Below are 17,065 nucleotides of genomic sequence, written 5' to 3' on the forward strand. Positions count from 1 at the left end.
ATAAAACATCAGATACGAAACAGAAGAAATATGCAATTAGGAGACCAACCTTAACTGTCTCTTCTGTGACATTTTTATCCACTTTGGCTGTAGCCCATTGGATCATTCGGTGAAGGAAAGCCTGCATGAAAAAAGACAAATAAGGAAAAAGTTATTTCAGGAAGACTTGAACAACTTTCGGCATTTTGCACTTGTAATTCGTTTCTTAAATTTCTTATGCTTTGGATATAGAGTCACATCAGGATATTATCTGGAACCTAAGGAAGTATTTTATTTACAAAAAACTCGGTAGTCCTGTTATCCTAACGTGATAAAAAACCCTATCCACATAGTGTTAAAAAGAGTTAAACAGTGAAATTTTAATGAAGCTGAGAAATTGAACATTCTCTGAAGTACCACTTCCACCTTGCACTCATAATGTTCTCAAGCAAGAGCAAAATGAGTCATTTTCAAAATATCACTCTAGCACTTTACAAATTGACTATAAGACAAACCAAAATAAGCCACTAATTTCTAAATTAAAAGTAGTCAGGAGATACTATTATGAAATATAACTTTTACCACAGTAACCACAAGTAAGATTTTTGATGTATTAATAATCAAATCCATTGTAAGTAAATTGGCTTAAACAACAGTCAGCTGCACCTGGTTTTGCTTAATAAAAATGTTCACTCTTCCCTTGCGAAAAAACACATTCTTGGAGATCGAATGAGAAGTTAGTAATCCCACGAATGAAATACCACAGGAGTAAGTTTTCATATATTTAACATTCAAGAACCGGAAACAGCAAGAAGAAGACAGGTACAGTAAATCATTCCAAAAGACATAAATCACATTTCAGGTACAAAGGGTATAATTAATTTTTATGAATTAATTCCACTACAAAGACTTGGGTACGTTCTGAAAATTTCTACAGATGGCAGACTAAAATCTTACACTGACAATTCTTCACACAGACACTCATATTCTTTAGTCATTAAAAACTGGCACCACAAGTGCACAAATGTCATGTCTTTCCTAATCATTTAGCTCCAAGTCATTGTGCATTGTACACTGTACACGAACTCATCTAAATTCTGGCGTGGTGCAAATTCCATAAAAGAGGCAATAAATAACCCCTGTGTGGAAGGACAGCAGTCACAGCATCCCTTTTTTTCTCTCTGCTGGGACTTAAACATTTTCCTTCCCAAGTGCAGTGATCTTTTCTCTGTTAAAGCAAGCTATGTAACTGGCATTACACATTTATTACTGAAGAGACAAATCTAGTTATTCAGGACATAAACAGAACCAAGTTTGGAATATTTCCAGCGTATTGTATGTTTTATGTAACTCTCTACAGCGATGTAGATTTTCTTCTTCTTTAAATCCCTCTCTTCCCTATCTGTGCTTTCTTTCTAATGTTTTATTGGTGGTAAAAAATGTCATTAATTCATTTGCAGCAGTTTGCTGCTGGTGGACAACAGCCCTTTCTATCCTTCCTTGCTACAAATATCCCCAGAGGTTATGGCAAATCTGCTGTGTCCATTGCCTGTATGGTGTACAGCCAATCCCACCGAGAGTGAGAAAGCCTGTTTAACTGTGTGACTAAATTAATTTTTGAAAGTTTTCACTAAACCAGTCAACAGTATTAAATATACTTTAGAACTGAGAGGAACAAAAAACCAAACCAAAACAAAACACACAAGAACTACCTCTGAAGCTCATGCTTGTTTCTGCTATCTGTAATCTCTGTTCCCATTATTTCCCCACAGACCAAACATACTGCTTGTCCACACTCATGTTATCCCAGATCATCTTCATTTCCTGGAACTGTGAAGGAAGGTGAATGTTCATTTGGCTGAAGGCGAAGCTGAGCGCGATCTGGGAGCTCGGGGCAGTAGTTATTCTCAAGTGATTCAAGGCACCAGCCAAGAGTCATGAGGTCAAGAGGAGTATACATCAGCTGCAGTAAACAGAGCTGTCCAAGCAGCACTGCCCCAGAGCCCACATCTGCAGAGGTTATCAGAAACCGAACCCAGGAAAATCCCAGCTCTCACAGAACCAAGGCACAGGTCACCGACAAAGGCAGGGAGACCCAGGATGCCTTCAGCCCCTTCCAGCAACTTGGTGCAAGGCAAGCCAAACCACGTCATGTTGCTGTACTCATACTGAAAGGGTAGTATAGTCACTACCAGTTTTTCCTAAAGATTTGCCATCTGTTGTCCCTAAATACGTATTTCCTTCCTGGAAAGAAATAAAAAAAAAAACAACCAAACAAAACCCCACATAATGCTATGTCCCACTAATCAATTAATGTGACCGTTTGAATATTTCAGGGCACTTACACAAGAGAACTATGAAGCCACAAATACCAAAATAATTGTAATAATCTCTCATTTCTAGAAGAGTGGTGTAAGATAATTCGTGGGAGCGCAGGTAGGGATGAGGCTGTCTACCTCCATTCGCCTGCCACCAAGACCCATCCTTGGCGAAGTTCACCCAGTGTGGTGTGAGCAATGCAAAGCAAAGATGAAACCCAGGTTTTCATGATGCAAATGCCCCCATCAACTCCCTTCCTGGAACACAGAGACACCGCTGACTCCATACACACGTCTGCTCTGGGACTGTGCCAAGTAGAACAGACAGCTATCATCAAGCAGGAGGATGGAGAAGTAATTGCTTTTGTTACAGTGTAAAATAATTTTAATCCAGCGCTGTGACTACGGAAGGATAAATGTCTCTGAATTTGAATGAATATACAGTAGGCCTGAAACAGAGATGACTATTCAAGCGACTCCAAAAACCACTTGAACATCAACTGAGGACAACCAAGAACAGTTCTTCAAAATCAGTAAACAAAGGAAAAGCAAGCAATTTGTAGGCACAGCTTTAAGGAAGATCCCAACACAGAAATATCAGACCTTAAAAGGAAAATATATAAGAATGCTCAGAAAGTACTCGGGAGTTGACAGCTACTGAGCTAATAGAAAACAGTTTATTGAAGCTTTCGAAGGTACACCGCATAAACTATTACTAATGGTAGAAAAACACATCTGTAAAAAAAATGAAAGAAAGGCAAAATGGACACTTCAGCCAATTTAGGATTCACTAAAGAACCAGACAACACCAAAAAAAAAAAGTCAGAAGTTCACCTGAAATAGCACTGAGTGGTTTCTAAAAATTCTACCATAACTTCAAGTCTTCTGCTCAAAGTCCAGACTCATGACTGAGCACCACACTGCACAAAGGAGCAAAGCATTACAAACTGCAAGGACACAGCTCAATAACCCCTGCTCCTGGACTGAGGGAAAAACAAACACAAAAAAACTCCAAAGTAAAGAATCAGCTCAAACCTAAAGCAACTTCACTTACCATGCACACATGTCAGTAAAACATGACTCAGCTTTGGTTCCTGGAGTATCCTGAATGTCTCACAGGAGTTATTTCAAGTTTCATCTACATTAGTGTAGATGTTTCTCAGCACATCAAGCACCGAGAGTAAAACGTTATCTCTCTGCACTCTAGGATTCCAGACCTTTGTCACCTGGATGGCGATCCTCAACTTCCTCATAGCTTTTTAAGCAAAATCTTGAGTTTCTTTTATATTACCTTCAATTCTTATTTTTCTGAAGCATCAGTAAAGCCATATAGTTTAAACATGACATAATTTTCCAAAATATGACCTTGTGCTACCAGCATTCTGTGTACATTGCTACAGTAGAGGGATTCACCCTTGCAGCGCTGCCCCAGCAATCTCTGCCAGCCAGACTCTTGCAGATTTCCTGAATTCAGAGTTAAAAGAAACCTCCATGAAACATTTCAGACAAGCAAGTTGGCTGAGTACCATCAAAAATAGTCTAAATTTAAAAGATCAGATGAAGAGGAAAGATAAAAGAGAGGATGTTTGTTACTTACATTAAAAAAATAATCCACTTCTCTTTGTCAGTTTTTAGACCTGTCTATGCAAAACTTTGTCATTCTAGGAATATCCTTGAGTCATTCAGATTTCTACAACCCCTGTCTCTGCAAAGTTTAGAATTCAAATTAGAGATCTAGACTTCCTTAAGCATCCTTCTGGAAACTTCATTAACAGAAAATGGCATCTAAATGACCACTGTATAGCTGCTTTGGAGAAGAAATGGCCAAAAATGCTGAGAAAATTCTAAACACATGCACATCTTTAGAAGTCCCATGATTTAGAAGTTCCAAGTTTGACGACCTCGCAGACCAGAACATGGGCTACTAACTGAGCCTTCTGGAATAGGGGAACAGCTACATGTGAAATATATAACAGTTTAGGGCTAAGGTACCCTAACTCTACTCGGGTCCTACTGGGGACATAAAAACTCTATTTCTGGCTGTGACTCAGGGTCTTTGTACCACGCTGGTAAGGAGCTGGGTAATTCACCTCTACCTTTCAGAAACATGGCATTATTTATGACTATACAGAATTATATAGAATATTTGGAGAGATTTCCATACTAATGATACCAATGAAGATAACTAAATCATGTTTTCATGACTGGGTCATGATCTTGCGAGGTCCCTTCCAATCCCTAACATTCTGTGATTCTGTACTAGACCTTGTTGCAACTCTTCTACCCTTTACCTAACTCTGCTGTAACACATTACAGGAAATACCAGGACTGAAAATTCAAACATAAAGACTGAAAATCCAAATTTAAAGAATTATTAAGGAATCTGTTCACTATGGCAAATAAACACTAATGTGTCTGCCTGTCTGTTGATCTGCTGCCATTTCGCGATGCTGCATGTTTCACAGAGAACACACACTGAGTTCCTGTTCTGGGGATTTTACTTCTGGTCTTATCAAAATAAGAGTAGCGTTGTTGGGTTGTTTTTCTCCATAGTTGCTCTGTGTGGTGTTAAGAAAAAAAAAGTATCACTGCTACAGATAGCACAAGAAGCTGCCAACAGCACAAACGACTCCTCTGACATCTGGAATGAAATCAGGGAAGACAAAGAAGTCTGCCTGCAGAAGAGTCCCAGGGTACAAAGAGTTTTTGCCTTCACAACAGATAAGAAATTAACTCCTGAAATTATGTTAGAGCACCTGGATCACAAAGTATATGTAACTATTTTTCTGAAAGCAATCATCCTACTTTCCTGAGACCAGAAAAAAAATATTCCATTTCATTTGAAAAAAAGAACTAAAGAAAAAGTTCCTTATTTTTTTCCCTTCATATTTCTTTTAACATTGTTTCTACCCTTCATACTGTAACAAACAAAACCAAGGTGGACTGCAAAAACATAAATATTTTTTTATAAGGTCACTTCCTGTATGTTTTCACTTTAAGAAAAACAGTTCAACTGAAGCCCCTAATCTATCATATTGAAACCTGCCGAATAAAACTAGCAAGATGTCCATTAAAACTGAACAAAATTTTATTTTGCACAATGAAAAAAGACACAATTCTAGAAGAAACCCACAACAAGGAAAATGTTCATATATTACAATTCTTATAACTGTCTATGATAACAGGCTTATCTTCACAAATTTAGAAACACAAAGCTGAAATACTTGCAGGTTTTGTATTTTTTCTTTACATTCTCAGTATAGCTATAGGTATTTGGATGGCAGAAAATATTTTGCTCTTTTCACAATATTTCAAATGATCTTAGAGAGAACACTGAGATCTAAACTTGGGAAGAAAACTCCTCAAAATTATAGGTGACTAGCCAAATGCGATTTCTTATAATGACTAATTGAGCTCACAGACATCGATGCAGTATTTTCCACAGCAGCCTGTGGTTTTGCACGCTATAATTAAGGCACATCAGATTCCAAGTCCCAGGAGAACACCGTGTCGGTTTTGTTGAAGCGCTTTTCCTTGATTTTGCCCCAAAAAAACAATTTCGGCAGAGAAGTCTCCGGCAGCAATAGCAGCTGTGGTGAGCGTTGTGTTCTTCCCCTCCTCTCCCCATTAACCTGTGCCAGGAGCAGAGGCAGTGGCTGCTCAGACTGGCTTCAGCTGCTGAACAAAAGACTCTTCTTCCCTCTCCAGTAACTCACCAGCTGAGGCACCACCTGTTTCTCCCATCTTGCCTGCAGGACGGGATGAATCACAAGCAGCAGAGGCAGCATCAGCCAAGGTCAGATGTGTTCTTTCTCCCTACTGTACTTAGAGCCACTTTCAAAGCTAGGACAGGGGAATAGATGGACCACATCTGCAATATTTTCCATTCTAGTGCTCATTTCCTTTCACAACTGACCAAACTATTCCCTTCTCCATTCATCTGACCCAAAGCGGCATCAGTCTGCTGAAAAGAGCATCCCTGGCATCCTTCCTTCAAATAAACATAAACTCAGAAGTAAACACCCACACAAAAAATGAGTGCATTGAAGAAACATGTATCTTCATAACCTTCTCACACATTGTAAGTATGCTGCCACGTTAAGGGATAATCTTAACCCTTTCTCCCTCACTTTTTTTTTTTGTTTAAATATTCTGCTAAAGCTTTTCTCTATTGTATCAGAAAACTTCTGCCAAGAGAAGAAAACCTTTCCTCACCCTGTCCTCTTTCTCAATCACCTTTTCTGCATTTCCCTAGTCACTGACAATATTTTTCTACTTTTCATTGCACATTTTCTTCATCCTTTCATGCCCACTGAGACTCCCAATTCAGTTTCCTCCTTTCACGAGGAAGTGCTCCCTAACCTGATCTCCCCACCTCTAAAATCACCTGAGCTATGGCTGCGCTTTCACTTTTGATCCCTTCCTCCCTTTCAGCATCCAGCAGATGAAAGCAAGAGATTTATAGTGAAAGTCCAGTTCCCCTCAGCCAGGCGGGAAGTCTGATGTCTCCACCCTCTTCCTTGTACTGAAACTATTCTCAAAAAGATTTAGTACAAGCTTTTCCTGGCCCAGATCAGAAGATATCCGTTCCTTTTTCTTCCCTGATATCAAGAAACCTGTCACCCACATCTTCATTTTGGGTTTTCTGAGGACTAGCTATGGTCTTGCTGGTCAATACAAGTTTGGTTGAAGAATAACGATGGAGTTACTCACATGCTTACATTTAAGATCACGCCTGAGTAAATTCCCAAATCAGAGGCTGGATGTCAGGGTGGCTCACACATGCTGCTGCAATCTGAAGCTATGTGAAGAAAGCTGCTAGAAGATCATCTACATTTTTTCTTCATTAAAATATAGCTTAACTAGAGCTTTAGAGAAAGGCCACACACTGGTGTAAGGGGTGAACCCCATCTGCAAGCTGAGCAGAAGGCAAAGTCCGTCTAATATCTTTGGCAAATATTTTATGCAACATTGGTTGCTGCTAATCCCACTAAAAATGCAAACAGGTTAGATTCTGGTCTCAGCATCACCAACAGAGATTTTTTGGCAAGGATAAAGAGCTATTTGCCTGTCCTATGTGATTTTTGGATCAGTCTGCTGGGATTGTAACAGATAAACTAAGCAAATGAGGCATCCATTTCAATAAATGTTTCTAGCATGCTACGGAAGAAGTATAAGATTAACCCTTATTGTAGTTTTAAGATTTCCTGATGAAGAAAAAGACACTCCAGATTGAAAAAGGTTCACATGTATGTGGAATTCCTTCTGGTAAGACATCACATGGTACTGTTGGTGCATGTTACAAAGTGAACAGTATACCGCTAATCATACAACTGATCTTGCATCACTCAGGTGGGAGTGGAGGAGAAATGACATCTACAAACAAAGTTTACCTCTCATAAAAGTCAGCTGTTTCCTGAATTTACAGAACATGAAGTTCTTACTGGGAAACCTCCGTGAATTCAGCTGTGTCCACTACCAGCACATCAAAACAAGAAACTAGGAAACCTCAGAGCATCTGTCCACCTGGAAGTAACAGCATGTTCCCCTTAAATTGCAATCATAATTAGAAAACAATTCATATGTTTGAAACCTTTATACTCATATTACAGCTCTTCCTTCTTCTATACAGACATGTCTGCTTATTCTAATCAATTAAACAAATCTTGAATTTTCATTTAATTTTTACTCCCGAAATCATGATTTTTCTAAACTTTTTAGTAGAACACTGATTTGGCAGAATTTGACACTTCCAAAATATTTCGAGACAAATTTAAATTCTACAGAGCAAATTTCATTTCTTTTAGCAACTCACTAATTTCAGAAAGTGTAAAATGGTCAAGATGATAAATATATTTGTCACAAATTACACCTTTGAAAGAATCTTTTAGATTTTCTGATTCAATTTAAGAAATAATAGTTAGAAAATTCAAAAATGTTACAAGTCACTCTCTGATCATCTTCTTTATCTTTCTAAAGTTCATTAACATGTTTGAAAAGAATTTTTAGTCTTTTCTGACTCAATAATATCAACCAGAATTAAGAGACCTATAATCTTTATTACCGATTATAAGAAAGAAACCAGAAATAACACATCACATCTCTGCCTTCAGAATTAAAGTTTAAAGCTTAATTCCTATTGCATCTGAATAAGGGAGGAAAGCTGACTCAGTACTAATTAAAATGAATTATTAAGTCCATAATTATTAAGGCAGCTAATTAAAAAAAAAAAAACAACTGTTTTACTTATAAACTGAGAAAACTTGAAACTACCAATAGGTGATCAAAATGGAAGCCCACCAAACCCTTTTTACCTGCTCAGTTTTCAACACATAACTCATTTTTTTCTAATATTGGATTACACAGTCCTTAATTGTGAGTTTAATGTTTAATATGGTTAGATGCTAATTAGGAATTAGCATGTTTGAGAGTTCTACAATTTTTATTGCCAGCGCTGTATAAATAAAATGCACTTCTCAAACAGTATTCAGTGCCAATTCTGGCTGCCATTTGGATTTGCACACTTATGCCAAGAAAAACACAAAGCGGAGAAGAGTATGAAACAGCAGTTTTCTACCCTAGTTTTAATTCTTCACAAAACCTACAGGGAAGCTGTAGTGAGTGCAGTACTTCTAAAAAGTGCCCTCCTGATCACAGAAAAAGAAAAGCAGAACCATCCCATTTAAGTTCTTTTCCAATCAGTAGAAATCAGAGCAGTTCCCTACATAAGGAAATCTCTCATGTCTGGGATTCACGCCCCCAACTCCTATCACTTCTCGTTTAGACAGGACCCAGGATGATCAAGTGGTACAAAGTTATCAAGCTTGTATCATGCAACAATCAAGTGCCACATTTCTGAGTCTTAATAAGACAGACTTATTTTGGAAAAACTCCCAGACAACGACATGAACTCTGCGTTTTCCCACAAATATACCAAACTGGGAACACATTGAAATTCAGGTAGATAAACCAAGTAGAAGTCCTATATGCCTGCCCTGGTAGAATTGCATGAGTTTGCAGTTTTAAATGTCGTCTTCTTTCCCCCTGCCTCCAACTTTTGGAAGCCTGTGAAGTTCTCATAACTTCCTTGGAAAACTAGATCTTCTTTACAAGATAATTCTAACACAGAGAGCAGGATCTCTTTATAATTAGGTCAGAAAGCAGTTTCAGCTCTAATGTCTGTCTCCATCCAGCAATAAATTTAGTGACAGACTACTTTTGAAGACAGTGTTAGCGACAGTGTGGGTATATAAGAAAACACAGAAACACACATGCTTACTCACATGTAAAAGAACAATTCAGACAGACAATTATGTCTGTTCTTGCTGTACCATCATATAGTACAAAAGGTCATCATCAGACAAATACACTCCCACTGCACTTGCATAAAACAACTTTAAATCTTTAATATTTGTTTAAACTCAAAGTTTTCCTAGTTTTCACACTCTGAAATTTTAAATGCAATGTAACACTGTGATATGTATGACCCCCTGCCATCTCAAACCAGGAAACTGCCAGTCTACAAAACCCAATCTGCATTCACAGCTACCAAGAGCAACATACAACACCTCCACCCTATACCGTATTTGTCAGATGTTGGAAAAGAAACCGAATTAAAGGATTTCTCAACAGTAACAGGATCTTCTCATCAACCAGTCAATGAACTCTTCCCAGGATAGCACACAACACAGAATTGGCTCATATCTGGTAAGCAAGGCTGACCAAAGCAATTCTTTCCAGCAAGGCTGACCAAAGCCATGGTAATTAATTAAGGCATGAAGGTCTGGGGAAAAAAATAATAATAATAATAATTTCAAAGGAGAAACACACAGCCTTATTATAAGAAGCTGACAAACTCTGATTCTCTTCCTGGAATATTTTAGCTAAATTTTAACTTTTTTTGTTTTTCCTTGGGAAATGACCAAGAGTAGATAGGTTGAACAAACTGAATAACAAGCCTACTCTGAGAAGTCAAATGGGCTGCAAGAGTGAACTGAGGTTTGCTATTTCCAAGTACCAGCACACAAACAGCTCCCAGATCTCCAGGGTCAGACACCCAGAGCTTCTGATTCCAGATCCCACAGGAACCAGTGACATTCAATGAAAAAACAAGACCCCATTCAACTGGACCTTACTACAGTGTTAAAGGATCGAACTACCACCAGGACTGATTGTCCATCAAAGATATTCTGATGACAAGAAATGGGCTTAAAATTCTCCTTGAAAAACTAAAAGTATTTTAATTAAATACGTTTTGTTACAATATTTAATAAACACTGAAGTGGCATATGTATACTTACATGATTTGTGACTTTAAAATCCCATTTCCAAATAAATATTTTCAAGTGTTCAGGAATAAAAAAATAAATTTATTGCATAATCCACGGAAAAAGGTCTGATTACAGCTATGCAAGTCTTGCAACCTGGCTTGAAATACTGTTGTTGGTATTTTTTTTTTAGTTTGAACCGGGACTGAAATACAAAGAACAAAATCGGTAAATGAAGAAACTATCAGCTTCTGAAGATTAGATGCCAGTGTTAGTTGTCTCAATTCCATTCCAACAAGAATACAACCATAACAAAAATTTAAATTATTTAATTTTACACACAGCTTCCTACAAACAAAAGATTGTCACATGCTGCTATTGCCTGCCGTGGATTGGTCTCATGAATTTTCATCTGTCTATATGGTTTTGAGCCAATTTCCATGGAAATACAATCATTAATAATATATTTTTCTGGTTTATATTTGATTCATGAGATGCTTGAACTGTGCAAATGCAAAGCACAGTTTATCTTTTACTCCTTTATTGTCTCGATAACTATCAGAAAATGTATTTGATTAAAAAAAAATTCAGCTCTGACTTTTTTTCTTCATGCTACCATCTAAACGTCTGCTGAACATTAATTATATCACAGGACATTTACATGCCAATCTCAGTTTACATCCATCAAGGAGGTTTCATTTCTTGAAGGATACAATGATCACCAAGGACATGATTTTAGAAAAATAAATGGACCGTATTCATATCCAGAAGAGAACTGCAGGAATAAAGCCATGCCATTTGAATTTATCCACAGTGGCTGAATTGCCTTACTGTCAAATAAATTTGTAATTTCAAGAAATATGGACTTAGATTCTACATGTGTACTGGGGAAAAATAACCCCACACACACACTCATAGGCTTTCCTTCTCTCACTGTTCCTTTCCTCTCTTTCTATTTAAGCACAGATTTTTTGGGGGTTTGTTTTTGGGGTTTTTTTTTAGGTCTTATGGTCTATGGTCTGTCTTTGGCTTTGATGAGTGCCCAGTATAATTGCACAATTTCACTGAACTGTCTGTGAAGCATGTGTTCTCCAGGAACACAAAGATTGCATGGCTGTTCTAGCTCCTTTCATTAATTTTTATAAGGGAACAGAAGACAAAACCTGATTAACAGTGCAATTTTCACTGCCTTCTTAATGAGATTTTTTTGTTTGAATGCTGGGACCTTTAGATGAGAGTTCCTATTATTACCTTTTCCTGAAATAAGAGCCTCATTTTTCTAGGTTATAATCAAAAGCTTTAAACCATCCTTCATTTGAAGCAGAGAGGATTGAGGCTTTTTTTTTTCCTCTTTATGATATTACATCTGTAAAAAATAGTACAAGGAAAACTGCCTCTCTCAATCAGTCTGCAGGGACAGTTTGTAAGAGCACTACTTAAATCACTCGCATCACCCTCCTCACCAAAACGTGTGCACTGCAACTGCAGACAACTACAAGCAGAGCAAGCTGGTGTCAACTGCCATCTGTTAATACTCAACCAGAGTTTGACAGCACTGAATACTGCTCATTCCGGGACACACTGCTGCTTACCAAGACACCCACATCGATTACACAAACTCAAGTCTCACCGAGTCTTTCCACATAAGGTTACACAAGGATACAGAACATTTTTTTATTCTTATTATTTTTATTTCATTCATTAATTTGCTGTGAGGAACGTACTTTCAGTTGCTATCCTGCAAAGAAAAAAATAATTGTCTAAACCATTCAAAACCCCAGACACCAGACTTCTAAGAACAACACAAGGGAACAATGGTGTTAGTGTGACCAGGAAATCAAGAAACTATAAATAAATATCAAGTATTGTTTTCCAGCATCTTCAATAGTTCTGGATCCTGCAGTCCTTCCTCTGGGTGAGGAAATGACGCCTCCACAAGTTTTTCTTATGTCCGTAACAGACCACTGCAGTTTGCCATACCTGGGCAAACCGAAGGCATCCAACTTGTCGATGGTGAGCCAGGGCCAGGCCCATCTGCTGGGCAATAAGAGCTGCTGTGACCACAGATTCATTTATTGACTATGAGGTGCTGCTTTTCCACTACAAAGCCCAATTGCCCCCTTTTAGGGAACGGGGTACAGTTGCCTCAGAGATGACCAGTCCATCTGAGCCATGGCACTGCATGAATGTACTGACAGAGATGGCTTGAAAATGCAGGCAAAATGGCTTCAGGAGCAATTTCATGGCTATGGAGCAGCTTTCGGAGGAGAGCTGACACCAAGATCGGGTCTTACAGTCTGTAGGTCTATACATGATCAGAGAATCATAGAATAGTTTGGGTTGGAAGGGACCTTCAAAGCTCATCTAGTCCAACCCCCCTGCACTGAGCAGGGACATCTTCAACTAGATCAGGTTGCTCAGAGCCCCGTCCAGCCTGGCCTTGAATGTCTCCTGGGACGGGGCATCTCCCACCTCTCTGGGTAACTTGTGCCAGTGTTTCACCAACATCATTGTAAAAAATTTCTTCCTCATGTCTGGCCTGAATCTCCCCTCTTTCAGTTTAAAACCATTACTCTGTGTCCTATTCTAACAGGCGCTGCTAAAAAGTCTGTCCCCATCTTTCTTTTAGGCCCCTTTTAAGTACTGAAAGGCCTCAACAGGGTCCCCCCAGAGCCTTCTCTTCTCCAGGTTGATCAACCCTAACTCTCACAGCCTTTTGTCACAGAAGAGGTGCTCCAGCCCTCTGATCATCTTGGTGGCCTCCTCTGGACCCTCTCCAACAGGTCCATGTCTTTCCTGTGCTCAGGGCTCCAGAGCTGGATGCAGGACGCCAGGTGGGGTCTCACCAGAGTGGAGCTGAGGGGCAGAATCACCTCCTGGTCACACTCTTTTTCATGCAGCCCAAGATGTGGGTTGGCTTTCTGGGCTTCAAGTGTACATTGCCAGGTTATGTCCAGCTTCTCATCCACCATTACCCCCAAGTCCTTCTCCACAGCGCTGCTCTCAATCCCTTCATCTCCCAGCCTGTACTGATATCGGGGGTTAGCCAGATCCTGGCAGAAACATCTTCATCCTCCTTCTCCCCTTAGATCCTGCCTATAGGAAGGACCAGTGGCAAGGAAACACATAACGCAGCAAGGCCAGGGCAAGACATTCTATACTAACATCATTCCAGACGTGCAGTATTCACAATTCCACCAAAAATGAAGGGAAAAAGAAGAAAAACTCATAGGAAAACAGGTTTGTTTAAAATTAGGAAATACAAGCCCAGAAGAATAACTAATACTTTGCACATGCAAATGAAGCAGACACTTCAGTAATAGGCTGAAATCCTGTCAGAAGGAAGCAAAAAGAAAAGCAGATTGCTTGGTCTTTCAGGTTTAATCATACTTTCCCCAAACTGCCTGTTAAAAAAAGTTGCTAATTGCTGCACTTTGATTTTTTCCAGTGGCATGTGAAAGAAACTGGGACAAGCACAGAGGAGAGTTGCCAAATCCACAGAGTTAGAAACTTTCCACGAGCATTTTTTTTTAGAAGAGATGGAGTTTCATTTCAAAATATTTTTCTGGCCTCTTCTACTGTAAGGATTGCAGTGCAATGATTTACAGAAGGGATGCTATCTCTATAGATAAACAAAACCATAATTCCCAAGAGATGTGACCTTCACCGTCCATCCTAAAATAGTGTGCCCAATTACACAGCAGCAGCCCACATCCTTAAAATATGTTTGACTGAATTATGGCACTAAGTGCTAGTCTTGAATTCTTAAGTTTGCTACAGAGTGCGACTAACTAGAAGAATAAAATATACAACTAAATCAAACAGTTATGTTTGTCAGAAAACAAATTCCAGCAACTAAATGGTGACATGGTAGTATGTACTGTTGAATTTATTGTTCTTGTTTAAAAGAAGAGCTCAAAAAATGCATGAACTGACTTATTGTTACATCAACTTGAGCATTAAACTACATGCTTCCAGGAAGTTTATCATCCTGTTTGCTGATTATAATTTGGCTTGTTGTGTTTTGATATCATGTTCCTGTTCCTTCAACTCACATCCTCCAAACCAGGCAAGCATTGGAGTCTCACTGCCTGTACTCCAAACACTTAACCAGCTCATAAGCTTCCTCATCCCAAAGATGCTGTAAAGAAAGTTGTAGGGCAGAAACAGCTTCACATCTTCCCTCAAATCTGAGAGAAAGACCAGAACTGTGACTCATTTGGCTAAAGAAGAGTAACAAAAAATGCACCTACGTGAAAAGGATCCTAAATATACTGGACATTTACTGACAAAACAGTGCAAGTATTTAGGTAACAGGATGTTAATCTGATAAATTGTGATTTAAAGAGAAAAACACTGCAGGTCCAACAAACAAAAAGATTTAAAGTTTACAATTAGGCTCTATTGGTTGAATGTTATGTTATATTTTAATCTTATTTTTAATGTTATTTTTATGGAATTTCCTTTCTTATAATACACTGCATCACCAGAACCACTAGTAACAAATATGCATAAGCACAAATCCACAATACAGTCTCAGCCCTAATACTGCCAGTATCATTTCTGCCACAAAGATAACTCTTTGATGACCAACATGGGATACTGCTCACTACATACTTGATATTTTTCTCTTAATTTAAGTGGTTTTCTGCAAATTCTGTTCTAAGTCTGAGATAATAGGATTAACTCTACCACACAAAAGCTAAGAAAAATTTAAATCCTTATCAGTGATTCTGTAAGCCCTCTCTCGATGACCATCTCAAAAGCAGCAACTTTTGAAATACAATAGCCAGAGACAACTGAGCTCCTAATAAGAAAATCAGCTGAACAACATGAGTTCAAATGTTAGCATGAGAGAAAAATAATTTGTTATTAAAGAACATTTCTTTCTCTCCTTTGTATTCTCTGCCATTACCCACAAAGCACAATTAGCATTTTACTTTCTGTGTAAAGAAACTCAGCATCCAGGACTAAGACAACTGAACAGAAATAAAATTTCAAGGAATTTTGATAATATGGCAAACACTGCGGGCTTTCCTTCTGAACCCTGAGTGGACAGGCATCCTGGTTGTATATAATAGAGAAATGCAACATCCATTGTAACAGAAAAGCCTTCAACAGAACACTACATGGAGGCGTAAGGACAATATGGCAAGGCCTTAGCACAAAGAGTTGTCATTCATGAGGGTGGCCTCATTTTCTGAAGGGATGTGTGACATCCAGATATTGTTTCTCAGCTATCCTTTTAGACAACAAGGACACTTCTTTTTCATTGTCATCCAAAGAAATGGACCAAAGGAAAAGAGCACAATTTCCTGCCTATTTTGAAAAATCAGAGTTCACCTAAGGAACAAAGCAGGGTGGAGACACAACACTACAGAGTCCTTCTGGATTAGAATAAGTGATCGGAAATAGGCAACACTCATAGCACACTGACTTAGAGCAACCAGATATGGGTCAAATAAATAAACCTAACAGATAAATTTAAGAAGTCTCCATGCACACAAGAGGTAGGACAAACTGAAGCCAAATACCCAGTGAACACAGAGCTGCTCTTGGCTGAGCATCAGCATGCTTTGCAAGGCAAGTGCATCGGAGGGTTTAGTGGCCAATGTACTTTTCCTGGTCATGTGATTGTTCTCCAGCATTGAACTGTGCATTTTCAGACAAAAATGGGCCTTTGCCATGGGCGAAGGCAGGAAAAGGATCAGATTAGCAGCTAGATGGGACTGGGAAGGCAACCAAAAGTACAAATCCTGTCTGTCACACAGCTTGTAAACAGGTAACAGTGACTAGCATGGCTTTACATAAATATCTTTACATAAATGTGTTCAAGAAAGCAAAACTAAGTCATTTTGTAAATACCCCACAATACTCGGTATTTTTGGTTCTGCTTCCAAAACCAGAACATCAACTTGGAAAGATTTCATTGCACGCTCCCATTTAGCAAATGGGATAGAATATTATAATTGCACAGCCAGCTTCTCCCACAATACCTATTTTCGTCAAGTTTCTTCTGCACATGAAAAATTCCAGCAGCAAAATTCTGGATCAGAGCACACTGTGAAACCAGAAGGATTTCTGAGTGTGACTTGCACAGATCTCTGTGCAAGGCTGTCAGTCTGGCATCCAACCTAATAGTTACCTGACATTCTTCATTTGAGCAGCATGAAAAGGTCTGGAAATTTCCCAATCTCAAGAACAAGCAAAGTTGTCCACAGACATGAGCCTCCTGCTCCTACACAATCCTATACTTACATGCTCCTCTCAGACCACTATTATCAGGGAAACCTCTGAAAAAACACAACAAAACAAATCTCTCCCTGACACATTCAGGATTTATTGGAACCGAAGGCATGTTTCCCCTCCTTACACAACAAGGCAAGAAAAAGGGGCCTGCTTGCTTCTTGTCTTCGCCTCAGTTCCTCCATCACCTACAACATGAACAGAACAGGGCAAAGTTGTGCAAGAGCCCTTTTTCTAGTTTTCTCCATGAATTCC

At 38.8% G+C, this 17,065-nt stretch overlaps 1 protein-coding gene across 1 annotated transcript in view; it reads right to left on the reverse strand.

Annotated features, from left to right (window-relative positions):
* PREX2 (phosphatidylinositol-3,4,5-trisphosphate dependent Rac exchange factor 2) overlaps positions 1-17,065 on the reverse strand; it is a gene marked incomplete at both ends in the record, with an annotated part of 173,024 nt that overhangs the window by 124,754 nt on the left and 31,205 nt on the right. Inside the window, one exon of the mRNA XM_080338602.1 lies at positions 50-121. Within this exon, the coding sequence (XP_080194728.1) occupies positions 50-121 (72 nt within the window). The remainder of the gene's footprint in view (positions 1-49; positions 122-17,065) is intronic.

Source organism: Nesoenas mayeri (genome assembly GCF_963082525.1).
Source record: "Nesoenas mayeri genome assembly, chromosome: 2".
In the NCBI taxonomy this organism is placed as follows: Eukaryota; Metazoa; Chordata; class Aves; order Columbiformes; family Columbidae; genus Nesoenas; species Nesoenas mayeri.